At 50.6% G+C, this 22,413-nt stretch overlaps 6 protein-coding genes across 6 annotated transcripts; 3 read left to right on the top strand and 3 right to left on the bottom strand.

Annotated features, from left to right (window-relative positions):
• Positions 1–435: 435 nt before the first annotated feature.
• On the bottom strand, positions 436–1,790 carry spe-1 (Ornithine decarboxylase; the record flags this gene model as incomplete). Its single annotated transcript, XM_014693069.2, has 2 exons — positions 436–1,502; positions 1,568–1,790. 2 exons carry the CDS (start codon positions 1,788–1,790, stop codon positions 436–438), a joined length of 1,290 nt encoding a protein of 429 aa, XP_014548555.2.
• Positions 1,791–5,852: 4,062 nt separating this feature from the next.
• Positions 5,853–8,867, bottom strand: CYM1 (Mitochondrial presequence protease; the record flags this gene model as incomplete). The annotated part of the gene is made up of 1 exon (XM_014693068.1): positions 5,853–8,867. The coding sequence occupies one exon, from the start codon at positions 8,865–8,867 to the stop codon at positions 5,853–5,855; it is 3,015 nt and encodes a 1,004-aa protein (XP_014548554.1).
• Positions 8,868–9,873: 1,006 nt separating this feature from the next.
• Txlna (Alpha-taxilin) lies at positions 9,874–11,521 on the top strand (the record flags this gene model as incomplete). Its single annotated transcript, XM_066129845.1, has 5 exons — positions 9,874–10,066; positions 10,166–10,437; positions 10,510–10,658; positions 10,727–10,970; positions 11,018–11,521. 5 exons carry the CDS (start codon positions 9,874–9,876, stop codon positions 11,519–11,521), a joined length of 1,362 nt encoding a protein of 453 aa, XP_065986120.1.
• A 759-nt stretch (positions 11,522–12,280) lies between these two features.
• STE24 (CAAX prenyl protease 1) lies at positions 12,281–13,840 on the top strand (the record flags this gene model as incomplete). The annotated part of the gene is made up of 3 exons (XM_014693066.1): positions 12,281–12,295; positions 12,426–13,355; positions 13,415–13,840. The coding sequence occupies 3 exons, from the start codon at positions 12,281–12,283 to the stop codon at positions 13,838–13,840; spliced, it is 1,371 nt and encodes a 456-aa protein (XP_014548552.1).
• A 276-nt stretch (positions 13,841–14,116) lies between these two features.
• Positions 14,117–17,407, bottom strand: G6M90_00g019920 (uncharacterized protein; the record flags this gene model as incomplete). Its single annotated transcript, XM_014693065.1, has 3 exons — positions 14,117–14,305; positions 14,366–16,580; positions 16,641–17,407. The coding sequence occupies 3 exons, from the start codon at positions 17,405–17,407 to the stop codon at positions 14,117–14,119; spliced, it is 3,171 nt and encodes a 1,056-aa protein (XP_014548551.1).
• Positions 17,408–18,469: 1,062 nt separating this feature from the next.
• On the top strand, positions 18,470–21,233 carry G6M90_00g019930 (uncharacterized protein; the record flags this gene model as incomplete). The annotated part of the gene is made up of 5 exons (XM_014693064.1): positions 18,470–18,628; positions 18,682–19,000; positions 19,071–19,250; positions 19,313–20,450; positions 20,501–21,233. The coding sequence occupies 5 exons, from the start codon at positions 18,470–18,472 to the stop codon at positions 21,231–21,233; spliced, it is 2,529 nt and encodes an 842-aa protein (XP_014548550.1).
• Between the last annotated feature and the right edge of the window lie 1,180 nt (positions 21,234–22,413).

Genomic DNA, 22,413 nt, shown 5'->3' on the forward strand with positions numbered 1-22,413 from the left:
GGAAGTCCTTCCCAATCCAGGTACTCCTTACACGGGTAAACTTTTATGTATTTATCCTTCTATTGACATGCCCCTTGCTGTTGCACGTGCATGATGACGCTCTTCGTCCTGCTTCGAGCTACGGACTCATTGTCAAAAGACGAAAATTCGGAAACAGCAAACAAGTTGTCATTGGTACATGTCAGAGGGAAAGCCATTTCATGCTCAATCAGTTGCGTTGGCGCGCATACCAGACAACATGTCCAGGATTAGCCAAAGCGACTTCAATGTATGCAACTGTGAAACGTGGTCTTGACGTCGTTCTAAATTTTCTTGTTTATCAAAACTATTCTTTAACTCTATCCAAAACGATCCACATAGAAGGTCAAACACACAAACATTTCTTTTGCGTCCACAATAATGCGATGCCTGACAATAGCCATGGGCCGAACTTGCCTACATGTTCAAAAGAAACTTGGCCCCAGGTTCGCTGCACACATAGATGACATCGTGAGAGTTGGAGAATCCATTGAACTGGGTGGCCGAGCACTTGGTGTACGCACCCATATCCTCAAAGTATAGCCAGTCACCAACGTTGAGGATAGTCTCGAAACGAATGCTCTCACTGATGCGATCAATACCATCACAAGTGGGGCCCCAGACCGAGTATTCGACTCCCTCGCCAGCGCTGCAGGCGTTAGCTGACGCCGTATTGTAGAGTGTGCGTCCGTTCGATCGGAGGATCTTAGCTACCGGGTGCTGGTGATCAAACATGATGCTGGAGAAGTTGCCATAAACACCATCGTTGATGTAGACCATGTAGCCCTTGCCATCAAGGGTAGGGTCCTCAACAGTACGGCGAGCAATGATGTTGCAGGCAATGGTGAACGCCGTGGAGACATAGTAACGGCCCGGCTCGGCAATGATGTCGATACCGTTACCGGCAGGGAAAAACTCGTCCAACGCATCACGAAGAACACTCGACATCTGCTCAAATGTATCTCCACAGAACCCACCACCCACGTCAAGGGTGCGCATGGTAAAGCCAAACTCAGCAGCTTGCTGGAACACGGCGTGGGCATCCCGAACGGCCTTGTAGAAGGCAAGGGGGTCGGAAGCACCAGATCCGACGTGGAAGCTAACACCGACCACGTTAAGCCCTAGGTTCTTGGCGACAGCCAGCAGGCTCTCAGTGGTATCCATGGCAGCACCAAACTTCATGCTGAGGCGGCAAAGGCTAGAGGCATCGTCGGTCATGATGCGCAGGAACAGCTCGGCTTCCGGGTAGAGCTTCGCAATCTTGTACAGTTCGTCGGCGTTGTCAAATGTCATCTGCTTAACCCCCGCATTCTTAACGAAGCGAACGTACGAGTTCGTCTTGCATGGCTGAGCATAGATGATGCGCTCAGGGGTGGTTCCCATAGCTAGCACCTGCTCAATCTCCCCCTTGGAGGCACAGTCAAATCCGGCGCCAAGTTCAGCCAAAAGACGGAGCACCTTGGGGTCCGGGTTGCACTTGACGGCTAGCCTATGTTAGCAACGAGATATACCTGCGAGTAGTCATGTAGGATGAAGGGATACAACTCACCATAAAACGGTTTGATGCGAGGCAGATTCTTCTTCCATCGGAGGTGCTGCCGATAGACCTCGCCAAGGTCAGCGACAAAGAAGGTATCCTCATCGCCAGGTTCGCAGAGCTCATGGTCAACAGACTCCGCACGATTGTGAAGGGCCTCGCCAATTAGCTGCTTTGGGTCAATGAAAACATTGTTATGAAGGTAGTCCGCCAAAAGCGGCTTCTTCATTGACATATGATTATGTGTAACATTTTGATGGTTGTCAAGGATAGCCGTTGCCATAACCATATCCCTAGTGTTAATCCCAGGGGGAAGTTATCCGAGAGTGTTGTTTGTCGCCGGGGAATATGTGTGTCTCGTCTAACTGTCCGTTGACTGGAGTTGACGAGTTGTTTGGGACAGACAACAAGTGCTCAAAGAACCTCAGGGGGGGAAGCCGTCAAAAAGATTGACGGGGTTGCCTGGAATATATAGCTGACGTAGAATAGACTCAAACTCACTAAGTGAGCTAGGGTGGTGTTAAGGGGGTCGGAACGGATAGCAAACTGTTCCTTCAGTGGATTGGCGAGGCCTCCTCGACTCTTCCTCGGTAAGAGGAAGAACCTCAGGGATCCTCCTATGCGGCAGCTGGTACGATTCTGAAGTCAAGATGGGGGGCTGGAACACCGGTTCGCCGAACAACAGGAAAGCCTCGAGAAGCTTAGGGGCTTTCAGCACGGGTGTAGGGAGGAGGGATAGCGTTGATGATGTGGGCAGTCTTTCGAAGACTGAAATCTTGGTCACTGACAAATGTAACGGCCTGGGGAGCCGTGGCGAAGGCGGTTGCCTTTGAAGAGACCAAAGGCAAGTCGAGGGGTGCTGTGGTGGGCCGGGTAAGCTCTATAGTGAATCAAAAAAGTCAGTACTTGGCCTTCTCCAAGAAACGGTACATATAGCCGGCAATGGTGTGTAATGGCGTGCTATAACAATGTGTAGCGTCCCTGAACCCGACAGATGGGACAAAGGTACACGGGTGTAGACCGCAGCAGGCAGGTGTAAGTGCGTAGAAGGAACCAGCAGCCCTCGCAAACACGTAAAAACAGTGCACCCGACGCCCGGCTCACTAGAGCGAACAGCAACACTGCCACTCGATTACACTCGTGTACACCGTCGTTGTGGCCACTTTGGCCGATGGCCGATGAGCGGGTTTGGCCCTCGGGAGAAATGTGCCGTGGCACGGGCAATTTGGCGTGACAGTACGGACTGACTGCAACACTGGAGAAGCGGCCAGCGGCCAAAGCTAGACTAACCTGAGATCAAGAGTCCAGAGCGGTTGCAATGCAATTGACGATCAAAAGCGGGCAGTTGAGAAGACGGCCTCACTGTGGAAGATGCGGTTGGGCGGTCTGTGGAATTGTTGATGCCGGAGACAAAAATAAAACTGAGCGTCTTGTGTTGTGTGCAAACAAGGTTTTGTCACGGAGGGGCGGCAGCCAGGTTTTATTCCGGCACGCGCAAAACCACTTGCGCACATGTGCAGCCCGCTGCTTGCCCCAGCCCGAGTCAATCAGCGGGCCAGCATTCATGGGCCAAAGTCTGTCTGCGGGAGCTGGCAAAAGCTCCATGTCTCCAGCCCGGTGTCGTTTGGATTTTCGTCAATATCGGGACCGCTCCTGCTCTTCTGACTTCTTCTGGTGGCGCAGCTCCACCATGGCCGCCAAAATTTTCGCTGGTCCTCTTCGCTCACCCTCTGTTCTTGACTTTGGTCCCGGTTTTCGACTCCACAGTTGTCCTGTGCTGGCTGTCTTTGCCCACCCTGCGTGTCGATTTGCATGAATCCCTCTGCTCTGACTCCCAACTCCTGGCCAGCAGCGTCATTGCCGCCATGTCATTGCCATTGACAAATGAGCTTGCGAGTTGCTGTCTATACACCCGCCGACAGGCCATCCGGCCACCATTTCTAGTCCCAGTCCACCTCCCCCTGCAGCAAGACGAACCTCGAAGCCCAGCCAGTCTCCCACATTTCTGTCAGTTGAAGCTGTATCCAGTTACTCAAATCTATGCCAAGGAAAATGGAACAACAAACCAGCGAGTTCAGAACCGGCACACGCATACACCCACAGGAGAAAAATCCTGAAGATGATGTTGCAGCCAACAACCGCCCTTCCTAGGTAGGACACGACATCAAGACCTCACCTCGCCTCTGTACCTGCGCCTAAAACGATCCCTGAAACCCAGGCAGACACCACAGTTACCAAGCAGGCACTCGGCTTCTGCTTCCCGCGTTCAAACCCTATCAGATACCTGGCAATCAGGCTTTATTCTATTATATATTATGATTTATTGGTACGGAGTATATACTTTGTAATAGGTATATACATTTTACCATAAATTCCCTGCCTACGTAGGTATATATGGGGAGAGTCTAAATACCTGAGTCAATATTGACAGTAAACAATGGGATGAGCGCGCCTAGCAACAAAAGAATGAGCAGGCCAAGTAATTCACCAGTCAATACTACTATTATTCATTGGACGATCCACTCTTGGGCACAAATAGGCACACAGGTATTAGGCCATGTCAATATGATGGCTGCTCTGCCTAGACTCCCCAGTCCTCCCGCCTCACTCCCCTGCGCGAAAGGGCTCAACCTCAGCTAGCAGTAGTGGCCTCGAGTTTGCGTGATATGCTTTCGTTGCTGCACTCCGAGGCTGCTTAAGTTCCGATTTGTGTTTAACCATTGTTGCATGCAGGCTACATCATGCCGCCCTGATCAAATTTAAGATTGGGGAAATCGGCTATGCGAGCCGGACGCTTGGGCGCATTACCAACGCAGAACAAAGTCCATGAGGGACTTTTTTCGTCGTAGTGCAGGTGACTGAATTGTCTTGTCATCTTCCTCCATCCATGGACCGACAACAACAGCCTTGGGACATTGGTTGGTACCTTCAAGTTTTAAGCGAGACGGCACCTTCTAATCCGTTGAGCTTACGCGTTTTCATCCGTGCGAACGAGGCATACCAGTACAATGTTGTATCACTCACACCAGCTTACACTACATGGTGCCGGTTTTCCATGAAGATGTGTTGTTCTGAGGCTATAGCGTAAGATTGAAACTGGAGTCGTGTTTTCACGGACATCGTAGAGTCACATTGCCCTTTTGATGGGTCCAAAATCTGCGCACCACATGTCCGGGTCAAGGTCCACATAGTCCACGAAGCATTACCAGACAGTTATTAATGCCTCCAATGTTGCGCTATACATGCATACATACATACTACTACATAGGAGCTCACTAATAATACCCGCCTCGTCGTTCGTACTCGGCAGTGGAAGCACGCATGGCCGCCATTACTCACACCATCTCGGGACTCAACCGAATGATCGTCATTAGTTTCAAATCACCTCACGCTACGGCAGTGTTTCAATCACCGGCCCCTTAGCCTCATCTTGATCCCTTATTTCCGGGTGCCAAGCAGGTCTGCAGGCAGTTGCCCGATAACTACCTCCTGCAGCCTCGCGTTTAGAGGCTGAGCCGGCAAGTCTCATCTGGTGGTATCTAGTGACACATCGAATTCATGTAGGAGCCAGTCGACGCCAAACCCTACAACTCGTAGCAAAGTACTTGCCCAAGCCAGAGTCTATTCCGAACGTCTACTTGCCTCGTCTCACCATACGCAATTCACACCCCATATGTACTCAGCTCTTTAGTCCGGCAACCCAAGGCTCAAGGGCTCCGGCTCTGATAGAACGAGACAGCCCCATTTCAAATTCCCGTCTTCTCTCACTCTCCGAACCACCAATCCCTTCCCGAACAAGACACCTGATGCCTGCAGGCGCCGCGGTCATCTCGTTCTAAGCGTAAATGGAATGGCAGATCCTTCAAGCGTGAGCACGTATGAATTATGAAACGGTACGTCACTTTATTCTTGCGTTGCTCTGTGGTCCATCTGTCACTGTGAAAGTTGTCCTTTCGGCAGATGGATGTATCGTATCTGAACGCGTGAATGTCAACAAGTCAATGTCAGTCGAGGTAGCCGGTAAGGGCAAACAAAGTTTCGTTGAAGTATATTACATATTTGGAGATCGTCTATATATCGTCTTGCGTCTTGTCCGTATGCGTGTATGTATATGAGGGATAAAATCGTACACCTTTGTCGTATGTTATAGCGATGGCGTGCTTGCCCAATCGCTGTATCGTAAAGTCCACGGATTGTAGCATCGGGCAGTGCTTCCATAATCACCCATGCGGATGTTCAATGCATGCTTGTGCCCTAAAGCAGCCTCATTTCGGCTTGGAACTTCCGTGTTGCGAAATCATTCGCCAACTGCGACATTCATCTCCTGCGTCTTCCACGAATCATCCACCCATGACTGACGCTCGCCGAGGAAAGCCGTACGCTCCTCACCTCTTTCTATTGCGTCTACGAGATATTTCTGCGCAGCTTCCTTGACCTGGTCCTTTGACACATCCAGGAGTTGATACCTCTTCTTTTGTCTCATGTCCTCCGTGATGCCGGAGAGGAATTTGCCCATGCCCTCTTGGTTGACAGCCTTAGGTGCATCGACGGCCTGGAAGACTGAAATCTTGGCCTCCTCTAGATCACGATCCGACCATTCTTTATTGACGGCCCACCTGCCCGCATTTCGCATAATGCTCATGGTATTTTGGGGATTAGGGTCACGGTAAGAGTAGAAGCCAAACAGACCATCTAGCGGCTTGTACATGGCTCCACCACCGTAGGCTCCGCCCTTCTCGCGAATCTCGTGATGCAGGTACTTGTGGGTGAGGAGCTGTGAGAGTATTTGAAGCGGCGCGCCATCAGGCGCCGTGTAGGACACTGTCGGTACAGACAATCCTCCATAATATACTTGATAAGGTAGGGGGAAAAAAGTCTTGCGGTCAGTGGGGAGTCTCCGCGGCTCCGGGTTCTTCAAATCCGAAACACCTTGAGGGAGAGCCTTCATAAAGGACTGGAGGGAGTTAGAGTTTTGGGTTACGCTCTCGGTACCACAGGTGATTGCCGTTCGCATGTTGTCGCTTGACAGGGCAAACTGTTGGATTTGCTTCAATTTGCTGATGACGTCTTCAAACTGATCGGACTCTGGGCGCCCGGCTAGCCGAGTTACTAGTTTAACCTGGGAAAGACCGGCAACTTGTTGGCGTAGCCATGCGCTTCGTGTAATGCTTGATTCAGCATAGCCCACAGCAAAGCGATGGCCCGACGAGGCAATATCGTTAACAATGCCATCCGCGGAGGCTTGGAGCAGCTGTCTAATACGGAGGGCTGTCTCAGGAGCATCAAAATTCGTCTCTAGGACTAGCTTGTGGAGAATATCGAACATGACAGGGACATTTCGATCCAAGGCCATGCCAGTAAAAACGATGCCTTCGCTAGATGCACTGTAGTCGGTGGGTGATGGAGTGGAATGGTATCCCACAGAGACTCCGCCAGTGGTCAGCTTGATCAGGTCCTCGAGCTGCTCCATGGCCATATCCTTAGTTCCAAGGCGCATAATGCTATCCGTGAAGAGAGGAACAAGTTCTCTAAGATCGTCGGGTAAATTTTCCAAGGTATTGATGCCACGGAAATAGGTCAATCCATTCGTGGGTGCCTCATGCCATTGAATTGCTGTGCCATTTTGAACTTCGTCACGCACAACTACTGGCTCTTTCGCTCTTGGAATATCTTTCACGTGGACAGTCGGCAGACAGCTGAGATCTTCGGAATTGGTCTTATTTTGCTCGACAAGAAGCTCCTGCTCTTGCTGCTCAAACTTCTGTCGAGCCTTCTCCTCGCCCCCAGCGCTCTGAATAGCATCATCAATCCTGGAAGAAAGACGCTGCTGTTCTTCCCTTGCAAGGTCCTCTCCAAAAGTAATAGACGGTGCCATTGTGAAGATCATGGTATTGTCGTTAAGTAGGTACCTGTCAATAAGACCCTCGAGATAACCGCCTTCGGCCAGCTTCGCCCGGAATGCTGAGATGGTGTCGTTCCAGGCGAGAGAGTCAAACGGGTCGGTTCCATTGAACCACTTTGGCTTAAGTCTATTGAGCATAGAGAACCCAAAATTGGCGGTCTTGTGCTTCAGAGACAGCTCTAATTGGTGCAACGCCCCATCAATCTTAGTTTTGTCGAAGCCATTATCACGAGCCTGCTTCAATATTCCTTGGACTGTTTCCTTCAGCTTGGGAACATCGGATTCTTGGACTCCAGTCAGGCCAATGGAAAGAATTCCTCGCTTGGCAGAGCTATCATATCCCGCATTCGGGCTCCAGTCAGCTCCCATGCCAGTCTCGATTAGGCCGCGATAGAGAGGCGAGCCATAGCCATCCATCAGAAGGGTAGAGAGTAATGCGATGGAGAAAGACTCGACGACATCAGTAGTATCTCCAGTGATCCATGACACTGAAGTCTTATACTGACGATCAGGGTCGACAAGGGGATCCATGGGGCCCTTGAGTGTGACTTCGTAAGGGCCATCAAGGTCTATTGGTTGGTGAATTTCTTCGTCGATATTTTTCTTTGCAAACGCCTGCAATCTAGCATCTAACTCTTGCAAATGGTCAAACAAGGGCATGTCACCGTAGGTAAACAGCTTGGAGTTGCTAGGGTGGTAGTGGTTGGCGTGGAAATTTTTGAGCTGGTCATAAGTCAGGTCGGTAATCTTTTGAGGGTCGCCACCTGAGTTATTGATAGCCGGAAATATGTGATCCTGGAAACGAATGTAGAAGAGATACCCAGCATCCGACATTTGACCCTTCATTTCATTGTACACCACACCCTTAAACACCAGTTTCTTGCTCTCGGCAGTCTCTCCAAGAGGGTTCTCGGGCCCAATCCTCCACCCCTCTTGGGTGAAATCAGACTGTTTAAGCAGTGGATGCAAGGTAGAATCCAGATATACAGACATGAGATTCTTGAAGTCCTGCGCATTTGTGGTCGCAAACGGGTAAAAAGTGTGGTCGGAGGCTGTAAAGGCGTTCATGAAGTTGGAAAGAGTCCGGGGTAGCATCTTGAAAAAGGGATCGCGAATGGGATACTTGTTGCTACCGCATAGAGTCGTGTGCTCGAGAATATGCGGAACACCGGTGTCGTCCGGAGGGTTCGTCTTAAAGCCGATGGAGAAAACATTGTTGCTGTCTTCTCGAGCAATGTGCAGGTAGTCAGCACCAGTCTTATCGTGTTGCAGATGCAATGCCGTCAGTTCCAACTCAGGGACATGTTTGGAGCGCACAAGGGTGAAGCCATGAAGCTTGTCGCCTGGCTTGGGATATTGCGACAGCTCTGTAACAGCTTTGCGAGCTGCGTTGGCAGCATTTCGAAGCATGGTGGCCGGAGTCGCCAAGAAGTATGGATGGAGACGAATGGTCCTAATAATACAATAGTATACAGAAAGAGGTCGATCAGAAATTCAAACACACGCGCTGCATCCAGAACAGATGACTCACGGGTGTACCGGAGCAAAGTGTTGAGCTGGAATTGCTTGAATATTGACCAGAGACTTCGGATGTTGGCGAAGATGGTGACGGAGGCCCCCAGCCCCGAGGGCATAATAAAAGTTCCAAGGGATTGCCAGCCTTAGTCATACTTGACGCCACATGCAGAAGCTGGTTATTGGACTGAGAGCATGGTGCGCAGAGCCAGGTACTCGCTCAGCTGCAGACAATTGACGGCTTCAGCGGAACCTTCAGTGGAGCTCAAGACGGATTGCCAGCGAATGATGACCAGACATTTACTGTCGGTCCAGTACAGTGAGGCCAGGCCTGATAGTGTCATAACAGAGTCCCACAGGCTCACAGGTGTCCTGCCCCTAATGCACTAATGCCATTCCTCGATGCCCTTCTCGGCCTCAGTAAAAACCGATTTGAATACGCCCACGCAATCGACGTCGACATCCGTGCGAAGACTGCTCACTCGCCCGCAGTCTGCTCGCTCAACTCCTCTTAATCTGATCTCTCTCTGCAGCGCAAGTATCCGCATCTGTAAGTGATCATCCTTCTCAAAGCCCGCGTGTTTGCACGGCTTGATTGGGCTGCATGCAGGAGGCAGAGCACCCTCACATCACATCACCGCACAAGTTGCTAACCTGGCCATTCAGGTTACCGGCCTCCAGTTCTGACCATCGTCACGGTCGTCTCCCAACCAGAACGCACCGATTCTTTCGCCCCAACACATCCTCGCTTACCGGCTTGTCCCACCCGGCGAAATCTCGACGTCAACTCTAAGCCGCACCATTCTTTCTCAAAAACGGTCTCTGTCCCCCATGTTGCGACAATCGTGAAATCTTTTCGCCCCCTTGACCATCTTAGAGGCGCCAGCACCCCTCACACGTCATGCCTTCGGGTCAAGTAGAACCAGCATTGACTAACGGTCACGATGGCCATGTTCATTCCGCGCCTGTGCCGGGTAAGAAGGGGAAGGGGAAGAAAGCCATCGACTCGTCGGAAGCATCACGGCTGCTCCAGGCCCGTATCTCTCAGCTGGAGCAGGATGCCGCTGGAGAAAAAGACCAAGAACTCGAGATCGGTAGGTTTGAGCGAATACTTGCGCTTCAGGTCTCATGGGCCTCCACATCAAGGCCTTACCATGTCTCTCATTGCTAATCAGTCCCATCCGCCCATACAGAACGGGAAGTCAAAAGAGCCAACCGAGATTTGATGCAACAGGTCGCCAAAATGGACGATATGCAGAAAATTGAACACCTGACGAAACGCTCCAGTGAACTCCTGGCTGATATGCGACGCCTTGAGAAGGAGAACCAAAGGAACAAGAAGCGAGGCGATACTCTGCAAAAGGAGCGAGATAGCGGCCGAACCGAGCTTGGCAAGACAGTCGGGTTGAAGGAGAAGCTTGAAAAACTGTGTCGTGAGTTACAGCGGGACAACAATAAGATGAAGGTCAGAACACACGGCGAGCCATTTCGGACAGGGACCGACTGGAGACAATGTGCTAACATGTGGCGTGGAAAGAATGAGAACAAAGAACTCCAGACTACACAGAAGCGGAATAATGTTTCCTGGGATGAGAAATTCTCCACCGTTTTATCTAAATTAGAAGGCTACCAGGAAGAGAAAGACACCCCGCGAAAACAGGTGGTGGACATGGAAGTTGATGAACTGTGAGTATACAACAGGGGTGAGCTTCCTGAAGCTGTGTAATCTTGGCATTAATTGCGTGTTGTTGCAGATTCCGTGTCAGGTTCAAGTCTTTCATCGAACAATACGAACTGCGTGAGCTACATTTCCACTCCCTTATGCGAACGAAGGAACTGGAAGTTCAGTATCATCAGTCACGATATGAACGAGAGAAGAAAACCGCGGAGGCCGAGGCGAGCAAAGCGCGCCACCTGCAAGCCCAAGTACAAGCTTTTACCAAGACGGAAACTGAGCTTCGAAATCAGTTGAATACCTATGTTGAGAAGTTCAAACAGGTGGGAGATTCGCACGTGCCTCTGTCCTTTGAATCGGCTAACAACAGGGGCTCAAGGTTGAGGATACTCTGAACAATAGTAACGATTTGTTCTTGTCGTTTCGAAAGGAAATGGAAGACATGTCCAAGAAGGGCAAGCGACTGGAAAAGGAGAACGAAGCGCTTAAGAGACAGAAGGATGCAACGGCCGCTAACATCATCCGCATGGCTGAAGAACGTCAAGGGTGGAAGAAGCAAGTGGACTCTGCCGAGAAAAAAGTGAACAAACTCATGAGTATCATACAGCAGATGCAGCACCAGGGACGAAAGGGTCCTCCAGGACTAGCCAGCGTCATGGAAAACGCGTATTCAGAAAACCAAGGAGGAGCTGAGGGCGACGACGAGAGCGACTATTCAAACGAAGGCGAAGATGAAGAACTGAGCGAGTTCGATGACGATACTGAGGAAGAGCCTCAACCTGTGCAGAAACAGGCCGCGCCAGTGCCGTACGGACCAGAACGGCCACCAGCACCAACTCAGCAGCAAGCAACTGCAGCTACCAACGGACATTAGGATGGCATGTTGGAAATGCTGCGAGCGCCATTGACCGACAATCCGCAATTTGCCCCCATGCCGACGACTGAGCCTCTACGCTGTGTCCTTATGCAATCAAACCGCGCCCAGGACAGCCCGGAAACTCTCAGAGTTGAATTAGCGTTGCCAGTCAAGCTGTCGTCCGAGGCACCGAAAGTGGACGTCACCCTGATGCCGCTACGAGAGTATAAGGCCATCTTCCGTGCGGCTTAGAAAAGGCACAAGGGGACATTGTAGGCTATTATTATGCCGTGCTTGGATTTTGGTTTGACAGTATTACGGAGTATCGTATCATTGTATGTTTACGTAAAGAAGGCGGCGGTAGATGAGCTTCATTCCACTTCGAGTTCATGCCCGCCATGGTGTAGTCAGCTTGCTGCCTCGTTCGCCAACATTGAAGGCGTCCCTAGTGTATCAGACCTTCTCAGCGTATTAATGGGACAAATTAGCGCATTTCATCCATACAACGCTGAAGTGCATGAGTAAACTGTCTTGCATAATTTGCTCAATAACAATGGTGTCACATTACTTGCCGGGCAAATGTAACACCGCCCTGGCTCCTCCGTGCATGCCCACCCAAACGCAGCGTAGCCTAAAACTGAATGGACCAAATCGATAAGACAGGACACAGTTGTCAGATCCAGCCCTCCGCACATCGCGCGCGTGCTCTCTCATCCGCCCTCGCTCCCCTTCCATCATACCATCAATCCAATCTGGATTGTAGCTGTCGTCGCCAAAATGGATTTTCTCCAGGTAGGTTCACCAATTGATGCCATCACTAAATGCAACAGACTCAATCAATCCGCATCGAATCTCACTGCCCATCTTCCGCCCACATCACGTCATCGTAAACACGACTCGCTAACATCACAATCCAACACAGCGCCTCGCGCGGTACCTCGATCGCCCTCTCTTCCCTTGGAAGAAGCTCATCCTCGGCTTTTCCGTCGGTCAATACCTCTTTGAATCCTTCCTCACCCTTCGCCAATATCGCATTCTCCAACAGACCAAACCCCCCGCCGTGCTCTCCAAGGAAATCTCGCAAGAAACTTTTGACAAGTCTCAAGCCTACGGTCGCGCCAAAGCTCAGTTCGAAATCATCTCCGGCCTCTGGGCCCAGATCCAAAACGTTGCATTCATTCAACTCGATGTCCTCCCAAAGTTGTGGTCCTGGACGGGCGATTTACTCCTCAAATGGGCTCCCTCCAGATTCACTGGCGAAATTAGCCACTCCATCCTCTTTGTTCTCACCTTCATCGTCATCCAACAGTTCCTTTCACTCCCCACGCGCGTGTACAGCACTTTTGTGCTGGAGGAGAAGTTTGGTTTCAACAAGCAGACGCCAAAACTATTCATCACCGACATGATCAAGACGAATCTGTTGACGGTTGCCCTCGTGCCCCCTATTCTGGCCGCCTTTTTGAAGATTATCCAGAAGACCGGTAACCAGTTTGTGTTTTATCTTTGGGTCTTTTCTGCTGGCTTGCAGCTATTCACTACGACTGCGTACCCGATCTTTATCCAGCCCCTATTTAACAAATTGTCTCCTCTCGAGGAAGGCGAACTCAAGACCAAGGTTGAGGGGCTGGCTCTTTCTCACAAGTTTCCCCTACAAGAGCTCTTTGTCATTGATGGAAGCAAACGAAGCGCGCACTCGAATGCCTATTTCTACGGTTTGCCTTGGAAGAAGCACATTGTCATTTACGACACCTTGATTGAAAAGACGAAGACCGATGAAATCATTGCCATTCTTGCCCACGAACTCGGTCACTGGAAGCTCGGCCACACAACGCGTCTCTTTGGCATCGCTCAGGTAAGCACCCATCCTTCGTCATTATCGCTCGAAATTCAATCCACTGATCGTAATTCCAGGCCCATCTCCTTTATGTCTTCTCTCTGTTCTCTGTTTTCATCAACAACGTGTCCCTCTACAATGCGTTTGGCTTCCACACCACCCACCCCATCATTATCGGGTTCATTCTCTTCAGCGACGCCCTCTCCCCAATGGACACTGTCATCAAGCTGCTTCTCAACATCCTCTCTCGCAAATTCGAATTCGAGGCAGACGACTTCGCAAAGGGTCTGGGCTTCCGCTCGCAGCTGGCCTCTTCTCTAATCAAGCTGCACGCTCAGAACCTGAGCACCATGGACGCCGACTGGATGTATGCCAGCTATCACTTCTCGCATCCCCATCTGTCTGAGCGTCTCAAGGCCCTTGATTGGAAGTCAAAGGACTCGCTCACGAGTGAAAAGGATCGGGAGGGTGTTGCGACAGCTACTGGACGTGATGAGTTGTGAGGCCAAAAGTCTTGAATGAGAATGAATAGAGGATATCTTATGAGGCTGAATTTTAGATAGATGGGGCATCTATAATTGCTGAAGTCTGTGGTCTAGGGGTAGAATTAAAGGCTTGTGTACAGTAGAAGAGTTGGTCGGAAGAAAATACATCTAGTCTGTTTGCTACCTAGGTATCTTGCGAAAACTTGGCATGTCGTCCCAAGGGCTCTATTGCCGCATATTGTAAGTCTAGCCTAAGTACAATGTCTATGCCCAATTCGTGAGAACCGTGCTACTCTAATCTTCATCCGATTCGTCATCGTCGTCATATGAACCTTCCGAGCCTTCATCTTCTTCGTCTTCCTCCTCTTCCTCCTCTTCCTCTTCTTCTTCTTCGCCAGCTTTTAGGCCATAATCGTCATGAAAATAGCTCAATTCATGGGTCTGCACCTTGTATCCCATATCTTTAAAGGCGGTTTCCATATTCTACAACCTCGTTAGCCCATAAACTATAGTCTGGTGTTCTATTACGTCGCATGCACATACCTCAGACATTAACTTGGCGCAAGTAACCACTACATTGCTCTTCCCCGGTTCAAAACAAGGCAAAATAAACTCTTGCATAACACTCTTCATCTCGTCAACGGTGACATCCCGCACCTGCCGGAGCACGTCTTTGCTCCAATCCTTGGGAAGGCCACGTACGACGCTACGTACGAAATTTTGTTGAGCGGCACTCGGCATGGTCGCTTGCTCGTCGGCAAACATAACGACGATTTGGCTAATGGTTCCTTCGAGAAGATGCTTATCGATGGGCACTTCGCCGACGGCAATCTTGCGGATGGCGTCGCGGGATGCAGAAATGGCCTTGTAGGCGTCTGGGGAGCGATACACGCGATAGGACAGAAGGCCCGATTCGACGTTCCGTGAGAAGTAAGAGCCGTAGGCATACCCGGCTCCCCGGACAGCGTTCCAGAGAGGTCCTTCCACAGTCTCGAGGTAGCCGATTGCTACCATAATGGCGGGGAACTTGGGATCCGAGAGGGATGTGATGCTTGGTGCGGTGCTAACCGAGTACGAGCTATCGAGTGTAGTCATGGGCACAATGATGGCGCCGACGGAGCCTGGTTTGCGGCCTTCATCATTGAGGAGGTTTACCAACTTGGGAATGGGAACCATGGCTTCTTGGGTCGTTAAAGTTTCTGCGAGGGCGTTCCAGGTGGTGATGGGATTTTGAAGCTTGGACACATTTGCGGTGACGAGGAAGCGCATGTTTTGAAAGGTAAAAAGCGACTTGCGAATGGTGTTGAACCACTCGATGACCTTCTCTGGCTCACCCTTGAGGAGCTTCTTGAGGCGCTTCAGATAGACAGCCTTGACCAGGGTGCGCCTGGCTACGGCCAAGGATGTCTTATCCATGTGGATGGCGGTATCGATCTCTGCAGCCATTCCACGGCCGTCACGCTTAGCTTCAGGAATATCGGCGAGGGCCTTGGTGATGGCAGCCCCAAGACGCTGGGGATCAAAAACGGAGTCAAACATCATAGTTCGCAACCAATGGACTGCGGCAGAATACTTATCAGGCTCGACCTGGAAACCAATCATGAAACCGTCTGCATCACCAAGCGAGCGAGCAGATCCAATGTTATAGCCGATGCTGTCCCGCTCAAGTTCCATAACGACTTGCTCAAAGTCAACTTGCTTGCCATCTCGCAAGATGTGAGTGTTGAAGAAGTTGTCGCTAAATATGGACAAAAGTGGTTTCAACTCAAATGGTACTTGCGAAGTGCCCAGGTGAATGGTGATGTGAACAAAGTTGGTGGGCACATCCTCGAACTGGATGAAGAGTGGTAGTTTACCATCTGTGGCAGAGTCGATGACCTTCTGTGCCTGACCAATCCCCAAACCAATTGATTTGGCCCGTCCTGATCGTGCAGTATCAGACTCAATAAAATGGATCGATTCTGTGCCAGGGACACTCCACCGATCAATGACCTCGGCCGGGATGGGCTCGTCATTCTTCTTCTTAGCATTCTCAAGGCGCTTAGCTAACTTTTCTAGTCCCTCTGCCCCGAGCTCTTCTTTCCTCTTGGCGATTCTGGCCTCCTCATCAGCCTTCATTTTCTTGGCTAGTTCATGTGACGGTTTGCCGAGGATAGAAATATGGTGGGCGTGAGCCATCCACTTGCTCAAAAAAGCTCGCCATTGCTCGTCTGTCCACTTCTCCAGAACATCGTACTCACTAAGAGTCCCAAGCTCTTGAAGTGTCGAGCCGTCTCGCTTACCAAAAAGGTAATCAGTAATGATGTTGGTCGCATAGAACGACTCTGAGGTCTCTGCGTGGAATTTGACTTGACGCTTCTCTCGCTTGATGCATTCGAGCATGTATTCCATGTCAAGCGGCTTACTGGCAACCTCCTTCAGAAGCTCCATGAGCCGCTTTTCCACAAACTCGAGCTTTTCCGTTGCGACACCTGTCGGCTGAAGCCATATTACGGAGTTTGGTCGGGCTTCCCACCATTGTGTTACGGAGCTGGCAAGCTCTTCTTTCTCGACTAGCACGTTCTCCAGGACGGAAACTGACGAGCCGCACAAATATGTGAGCAGAATGTTGAGAGCAGAAGTTTCAATCAGATCGACACAGTTGGGCCCGAAGAACCCAATGAGAATCTCGCCAACCGATTCATCCTCCTCAGGAAATTCAGCGGTAGTAACAATCGACTCTTTCAGCGCGGGGGGTTGGGCGGTATCAAGCCAAGGTCTGCGGGCAAAAATAGGTCAGTGAGAGGCCACTTTTCCATCTTTTGGTCATTGGTTTCACGGTACTTGCCTGTCAAATTTGGCGTCCAAAGGCGGAATGTCGTCCTTGATGCTCTCCTCAAACTCATCCAAAATTTGCAACAAGTCGACGTGGTCAGTCTCGCCTACGATAACAAGACATAGATTACGTGGTTGATACATGTCACGGTGGAATTGGCGAATGCGCTCCGGTGTCAGCACACGCAATGCTTCAGTCATACCACCCGTCTCATAACGAAATCCCACATTTTCTGGGTATAGCAGACGACGGGCCTTGAGATCCATGATCTCGGGGCTGCGGAATTGGACAGCTTGCATCTCGGAGTAAACCACACCAGCATCGTTACCCTGGCCGTCAATATGCCAAACCTCGGTGGTGATTGCTTCATCGGTAATTGTAGGTAGGATAATGTGTTCCAGGTAGACGGGAAGAACCTGTGCAAATCCTTCCCAGCCTGCTGTCTCAAGGGTGTAAGCGGTATGGTCTGTTGCGGTCCAAGCATTTGTACCCGAGTATGCGCGAGAGGACAGCTTGTCCAGAAGGCCCTTGAACTGGTAGCTCTTGGAACCCATAAACACCAGATGCTCCAGAGTATGCGGAGCACCAGAGTCATCGAAAATCTCGGTGGCCAAGGTGAAGTATCCATTAATCTTGGGGCCTTGTCGATCGGCAACGACGACCTGCATGCCGCTTCGCTCCGACACATACTGGGTGATTGTGCATGGAGCATAGTCGGTCTTGAAGCTTTGAACCTTGCGGAACAAAGACTGCCGCGTTGTTGAAGGCATGGCGATGTGTACTGAGACAGAAACCAACTATCGACAGAGCCTTGGGGTGTTAGTAGATGCTTAGGCAAAGTTTGTCTGGTGATGTCTAGGGTGGCTCAGCACTGCTGGGTCTTTCAACTCAAACAGCATTTGAGCAAGAGTTGGAGAGTTGACAAAAACTATAACGGAACAAGAAGTATTTTCAAGAGAATGAAAGGCTATGATGAGGGACCGTTGGGCTGAGGTCAGGGGCGAGCGAAAAGAAAGCAAGTGATAAGCCATGACGTGGTTCGTCAGACTGAGTCAAGGAAGAAACTTTGAGGAGGGATGCTAGTTAACCAACTCACCACTCGACACACAGAATATAACTAGTGGATGGATATATTGCGAAGAAGGCCCACCCTTGGAGGCGAGAAGTTGTTTTTGTCACTGGATAATTTTTAGAAAGCCCAATTGCAAGGAGTTGGGTTTCGTTTGCGTCTGGAAAAGAGGCTTGAACTACCCCGCGGCTGGCTGCCTTGACGTTTTTCGAGCGGGTAGACACAAGACCAAAGCACTCAACCAACAAGATGCAGGGAGTAGAGCGGACGTCGGAGTTGGAGAAAAACGGACGGACCTCGACAATAACCAGCTCAACAGAAAGGAGGGTGTCAATGAGTCGTCAGGTGATGATTCCAGCCTGCAGATGGCTCAGGAAGCAACTACTCCCTAGACGATTCATGGACACCCCATTGTGCTGCAAGCCTGGTCGAGGCAGGCTGTGGGACGGTGGGGTTCAGCTGGCACGGCGCAGACTACCCGGCACATGTGCACCTTCCAACTTTCTCCAGAGGGCCTAGTCGCCTCACCACCGAGCTTCCAAGGTTGCCAGCTTGCACCTGCCGCCGACTGTACCTGGATACACATCCGCTACCCATCGCACTAGCTTCATGCCGTACCAAACATCTCCATCACCATGATACAGCGTCATTAGTTCCTTCTATTTCTCCTACACCCTTCCGACGATTGCATAACTCTGCTTCCCAGCTCTGGGCTCCTGAGGTAGAGAACATTCGCGACCGGCATAAACACCCTCCATCAGCCATGGCGGCGGCGGCTGAGCCACGACAATTTGGCGATGCTATTGTCGCCTTCTCTCTAGAACGGGTATTCCCCGAGGATGACACGTCTCTGCTACCCGTATCCGACATAGATCTCGAGCCTGCCATCCGCGCTCTAACTGGGGCTAAGGCCGACCTCGAAGTGTGCATTATCTATCACGCAGACGCAATGTGTACTATCTAACACGCTAGCAGACCGAAATACATACTATCAACGAGGAGACCAGAGATGATGTCAGTTCATGGGTGCAGAATGCCAAGACGCTGCAGGAAGACATTATTCGATCCAAGACCATTGCCAACGACATCATACGACAATCGGAGGCACCCGACGTGTCAGGAGAGGCAATTGAGGATGCCGAGGATAAGGCTCAATTTCTCAATCGTGAACTCCAATACAGCCGGCAGCTCCACGAGGTATTGAACAATATCAAAACGGCAAATCAGCTGCTGGGTCAGGTTGACACTGCAAGGAGTGAACGACGTGTCGTCGACTCCCTACATCTTCTTGAACGTGCGTCCATTTTCTGCCATGTTTACGTGTTGAGTGAGATACTGGTGAATATGATGCTAAGATGGTGCAGAATCTTGGACTGCCATCGACCGAATCGGTGTTAGCAAGTCCTGTAGGATTCTCAGACGCCTGGACCATCGAGCCTTCGAGCTCAAGTCGAGTGTTCATGAAGTATTCAATAATGTTTGGAAGGAATTGATTCAGTTTAATGTGGAGGAGAGAAGGGTGTCTATTCGTGAATCCCTACCTGGTACGTATCGACAAGCATACAATCATCTTTTCGTCGCCTTTCTTTGTTTTAACAGACCACAGAGGGCGGCATGACCCTGTCGGATGCAGTCATTGGTCTGAAAGCATACAAAGAGACGGATGAGCGTATGGAACAGCTCTGGCGAAACCTTGACGGATCTCTTATTTCTCCTCGAATGGACAAGACCAAACAACCCGCGCCTTCTGTTGCAGCCAAAGGGGACGAACTCAGCCTTACAGGAAGCAGTGACGGATCTGTGGCTGCGTTACTTTCGGATTTAGAGCTGGTCCTGGTTTTCGTTGCGAAAAAAGTGCCAATGGAGTTACTCGACAGTCTAGTCAACTTCATGATGCCTGATCTCATACCTCGGTTAATCCAGCAATGGCTCAACCCAGCAGTCCCGTCATCCCTGTCCGAGATTCCTATGTTTCAGAGTATTATTCAAGTCGCCCGAACATTCTGCACCGCTTTAGAGACAAATGGTTATACCGGCTTCGATGAGCTAAAGGAGTGGGTTTCCAAATCGCACATGACGTGGTTAGGACGATGCCGGGAATCTGCACTGGATAAGATTCGAACCAAGCTCTCCAATGGAATCGGCAAGCCTAAGCAAGTGGAAAAGATCGAGAAACACATGGTCACTGTGGCCGAGGGCAAAGAACTGGCTACGACTGGCGCCGGCGCCGCAGCAGATACGAATGACTGGGGTGCTGCCTGGGACGATGCATGGAATGATCAGACACAGGAGCCTGAACCACCCACACGGGCTAAAGAAGACGACGGCGCTGACGCGTGGGGCTGGGAGGATGACGACTCCCCCCAGCAGGCGGCTGGAGACGCGAAGGAGTCTGAGGTCGAAGACGATGCTGGAGCAGATGCTTGGGGCTGGGGTGATGAGGAAACATCTGCGGAGCCAGAAGTCTCGAAACCCTCACCAAAGAAGCAAAAGATGGAATCCTCACCAGAGAAGACGAGAGAGCTTGTTCTCAAGGAGACTTACTATATTTCGTGCATGCCAGAGCCCGTTTTGGGGCTGATAATGACAGTTCTCGAGGACGGCGCGGCCTTGACAGCGGACGGAGAGAAGTATCAACTAGTGGCGTCTACGGCTCCGGGCCTCTTCAGTTTGCCGACATTTGCATTGGCGTTATTCAGAGCCATCTCGCCCTACTACTACTCCCTCAATGTGGGCGGCAACATGTAGGGTACAAAACATAACTATGGCTATGATATTTTACTAATACTCGCAGGTATCTGTATAACGATGCCATGTATATTGCAGAACAGCTTACGAAGTTCTCCGAGGCTTGGAAAAAACGAGAGGACCTTGCACCACGAGCGCGAAACATGCTACGTCTTGAGAATGACATCAAGACGCTCCAAAATTTTGCCAACAGAAGCTACGCGAGTGAGATGAGTATTCAGAGAACAGTCCTACAGGACTTGGTTGGAAGTTCCCAGAGCATCATTCTCCAAGATGAACCAGAAGCAGCAATCGAATCTGGAATGGCACGCATCCGATACATGGCCACAACTTGGGAGAATATCCTGGCGCGATCAGTTTGGTCTCAAGCCATCGGCTCTCTTGTGGACGCACTCGCCAATCGCATAATCACAGACGTGCTAGACATGCCGTCTATAGGACAGGACGAAGCGTATAACATTGCTAACCTCATTGCTACGACGACATCGCTCGACGACTTGTTTCTCCCGAGCAAACTGAAAGGCACGGAACCAACTCGAAACGAAGCGGCCACCACAGATCAATATGCGCCTAATTGGCCGCGGTTAAAGTATCTTGGCGAAGTGTTGCAGAGCGATCTCAACGGCATAAGGGCCCTGTGGTGCGAGCAAAAGCTGAGCTACTATTTTACGGTGGATGAGATTGTGGATTTGATCAAGGCCAGTTTCGAAGAGAACCCTCGAACCAGGCAAACCATCAAGGAGATCCAAAACACACAATACCCCGCCGTTGATTTATGAGGCATGAAGATTTACAGTAGATTAATTCATAGCGTTGCCGATGCCCCTAACTTTGTTGCAACAATCTACTCATTTTCAATCATTGTCTCGCCCAACGAGAGAGGTCTTTCTATATTACGCGCTCATTGCATGAATGTATCCGATGTGCTACACAGTTGAGTACAAAAAAAAAAAACCAACAACCACCGAAATCACCTGCACAACACATCCAAGCTACCAGACTATCAATTCCCCGCGTTTTTCGCGTGTCAGAACCCCAGCCGCATGCACTGTTGTACATGTACACCCTCAACGCTCCTCATACCCAGTTCCTCCAAATCCCCAAGCCATGGTCAGCCGTCGGTAGTTTGAACGCATGTCCGTTCCCTGATTCGGCTCTGTCCTGAGAAGGGCCAAAAAAAAAAACCGGCATCGGCCCAACGGACCCACGCCGAGCTGTCAAAAGAAGAAAGCGCAGAGCCTGACAAAACGTTCCCCAGATTCGGGTACGGACACCCCGGCCAGCGGACAGGGGACTGCAGGCGAAGGGGGGGGACTATACATGAACAGAATTCTGTTTGGTTTTTGAAGCCCTCTTCTTTGATCCAGAGGCACTGTCTGTATTGGGCTTCATTGCACAGGGTTGATATATGACTCGTGGGGCTGGGGAAGGATGCGGACGGTCAACGGAATAGGGGTGGCCGAGAGATAGATGGTACATGTTGACCGATCGAGGGGCTGGGGAGGGGCGCAAAATATGAAAATTGACGACGGATGGAATTTTGGGGAAAGTTGCATTGGGCACTTGCAGGGCGTGGGAGGGAATAAAAAAACGCAAAAGTTTAGAGCTGGACGGGTGGTGGTGTTTTTTGTTTCTGCTGTGAGACTCTTGGTGACTTATGGGTCTTGTGTGGTGTTACGTAGCGCCTGGCGGGACAGTGCGGGTTTCTGTTTCTGCTTCTATTTCTGTTTGTGTTCCTGTTTCCTAGTTTGACAAGAAAGAAAAGAAGAGGAAAAGCTATTTTTGACAGAAACGACCGGGAAGCGAGTTGAATCCGGTATTGCGCTTGCTTTTTTAGCCATGTGTCGGTTCAATGTAGTCATGACACCTGCTTCGGCTACGCCGTTGGGGCGGCACCAATCGACGGTCAATGTTATAGATGGACGAGGGTGTTGGGCAATTGGGTAGAGGGATGGGAAT

The sequence above is a fragment of the Metarhizium brunneum genome, chromosome 1, assembly GCF_013426205.1.
Source record: "Metarhizium brunneum chromosome 1, complete sequence".
NCBI classification, from domain to species: Eukaryota; Fungi; Ascomycota; class Sordariomycetes; order Hypocreales; family Clavicipitaceae; genus Metarhizium; species Metarhizium brunneum.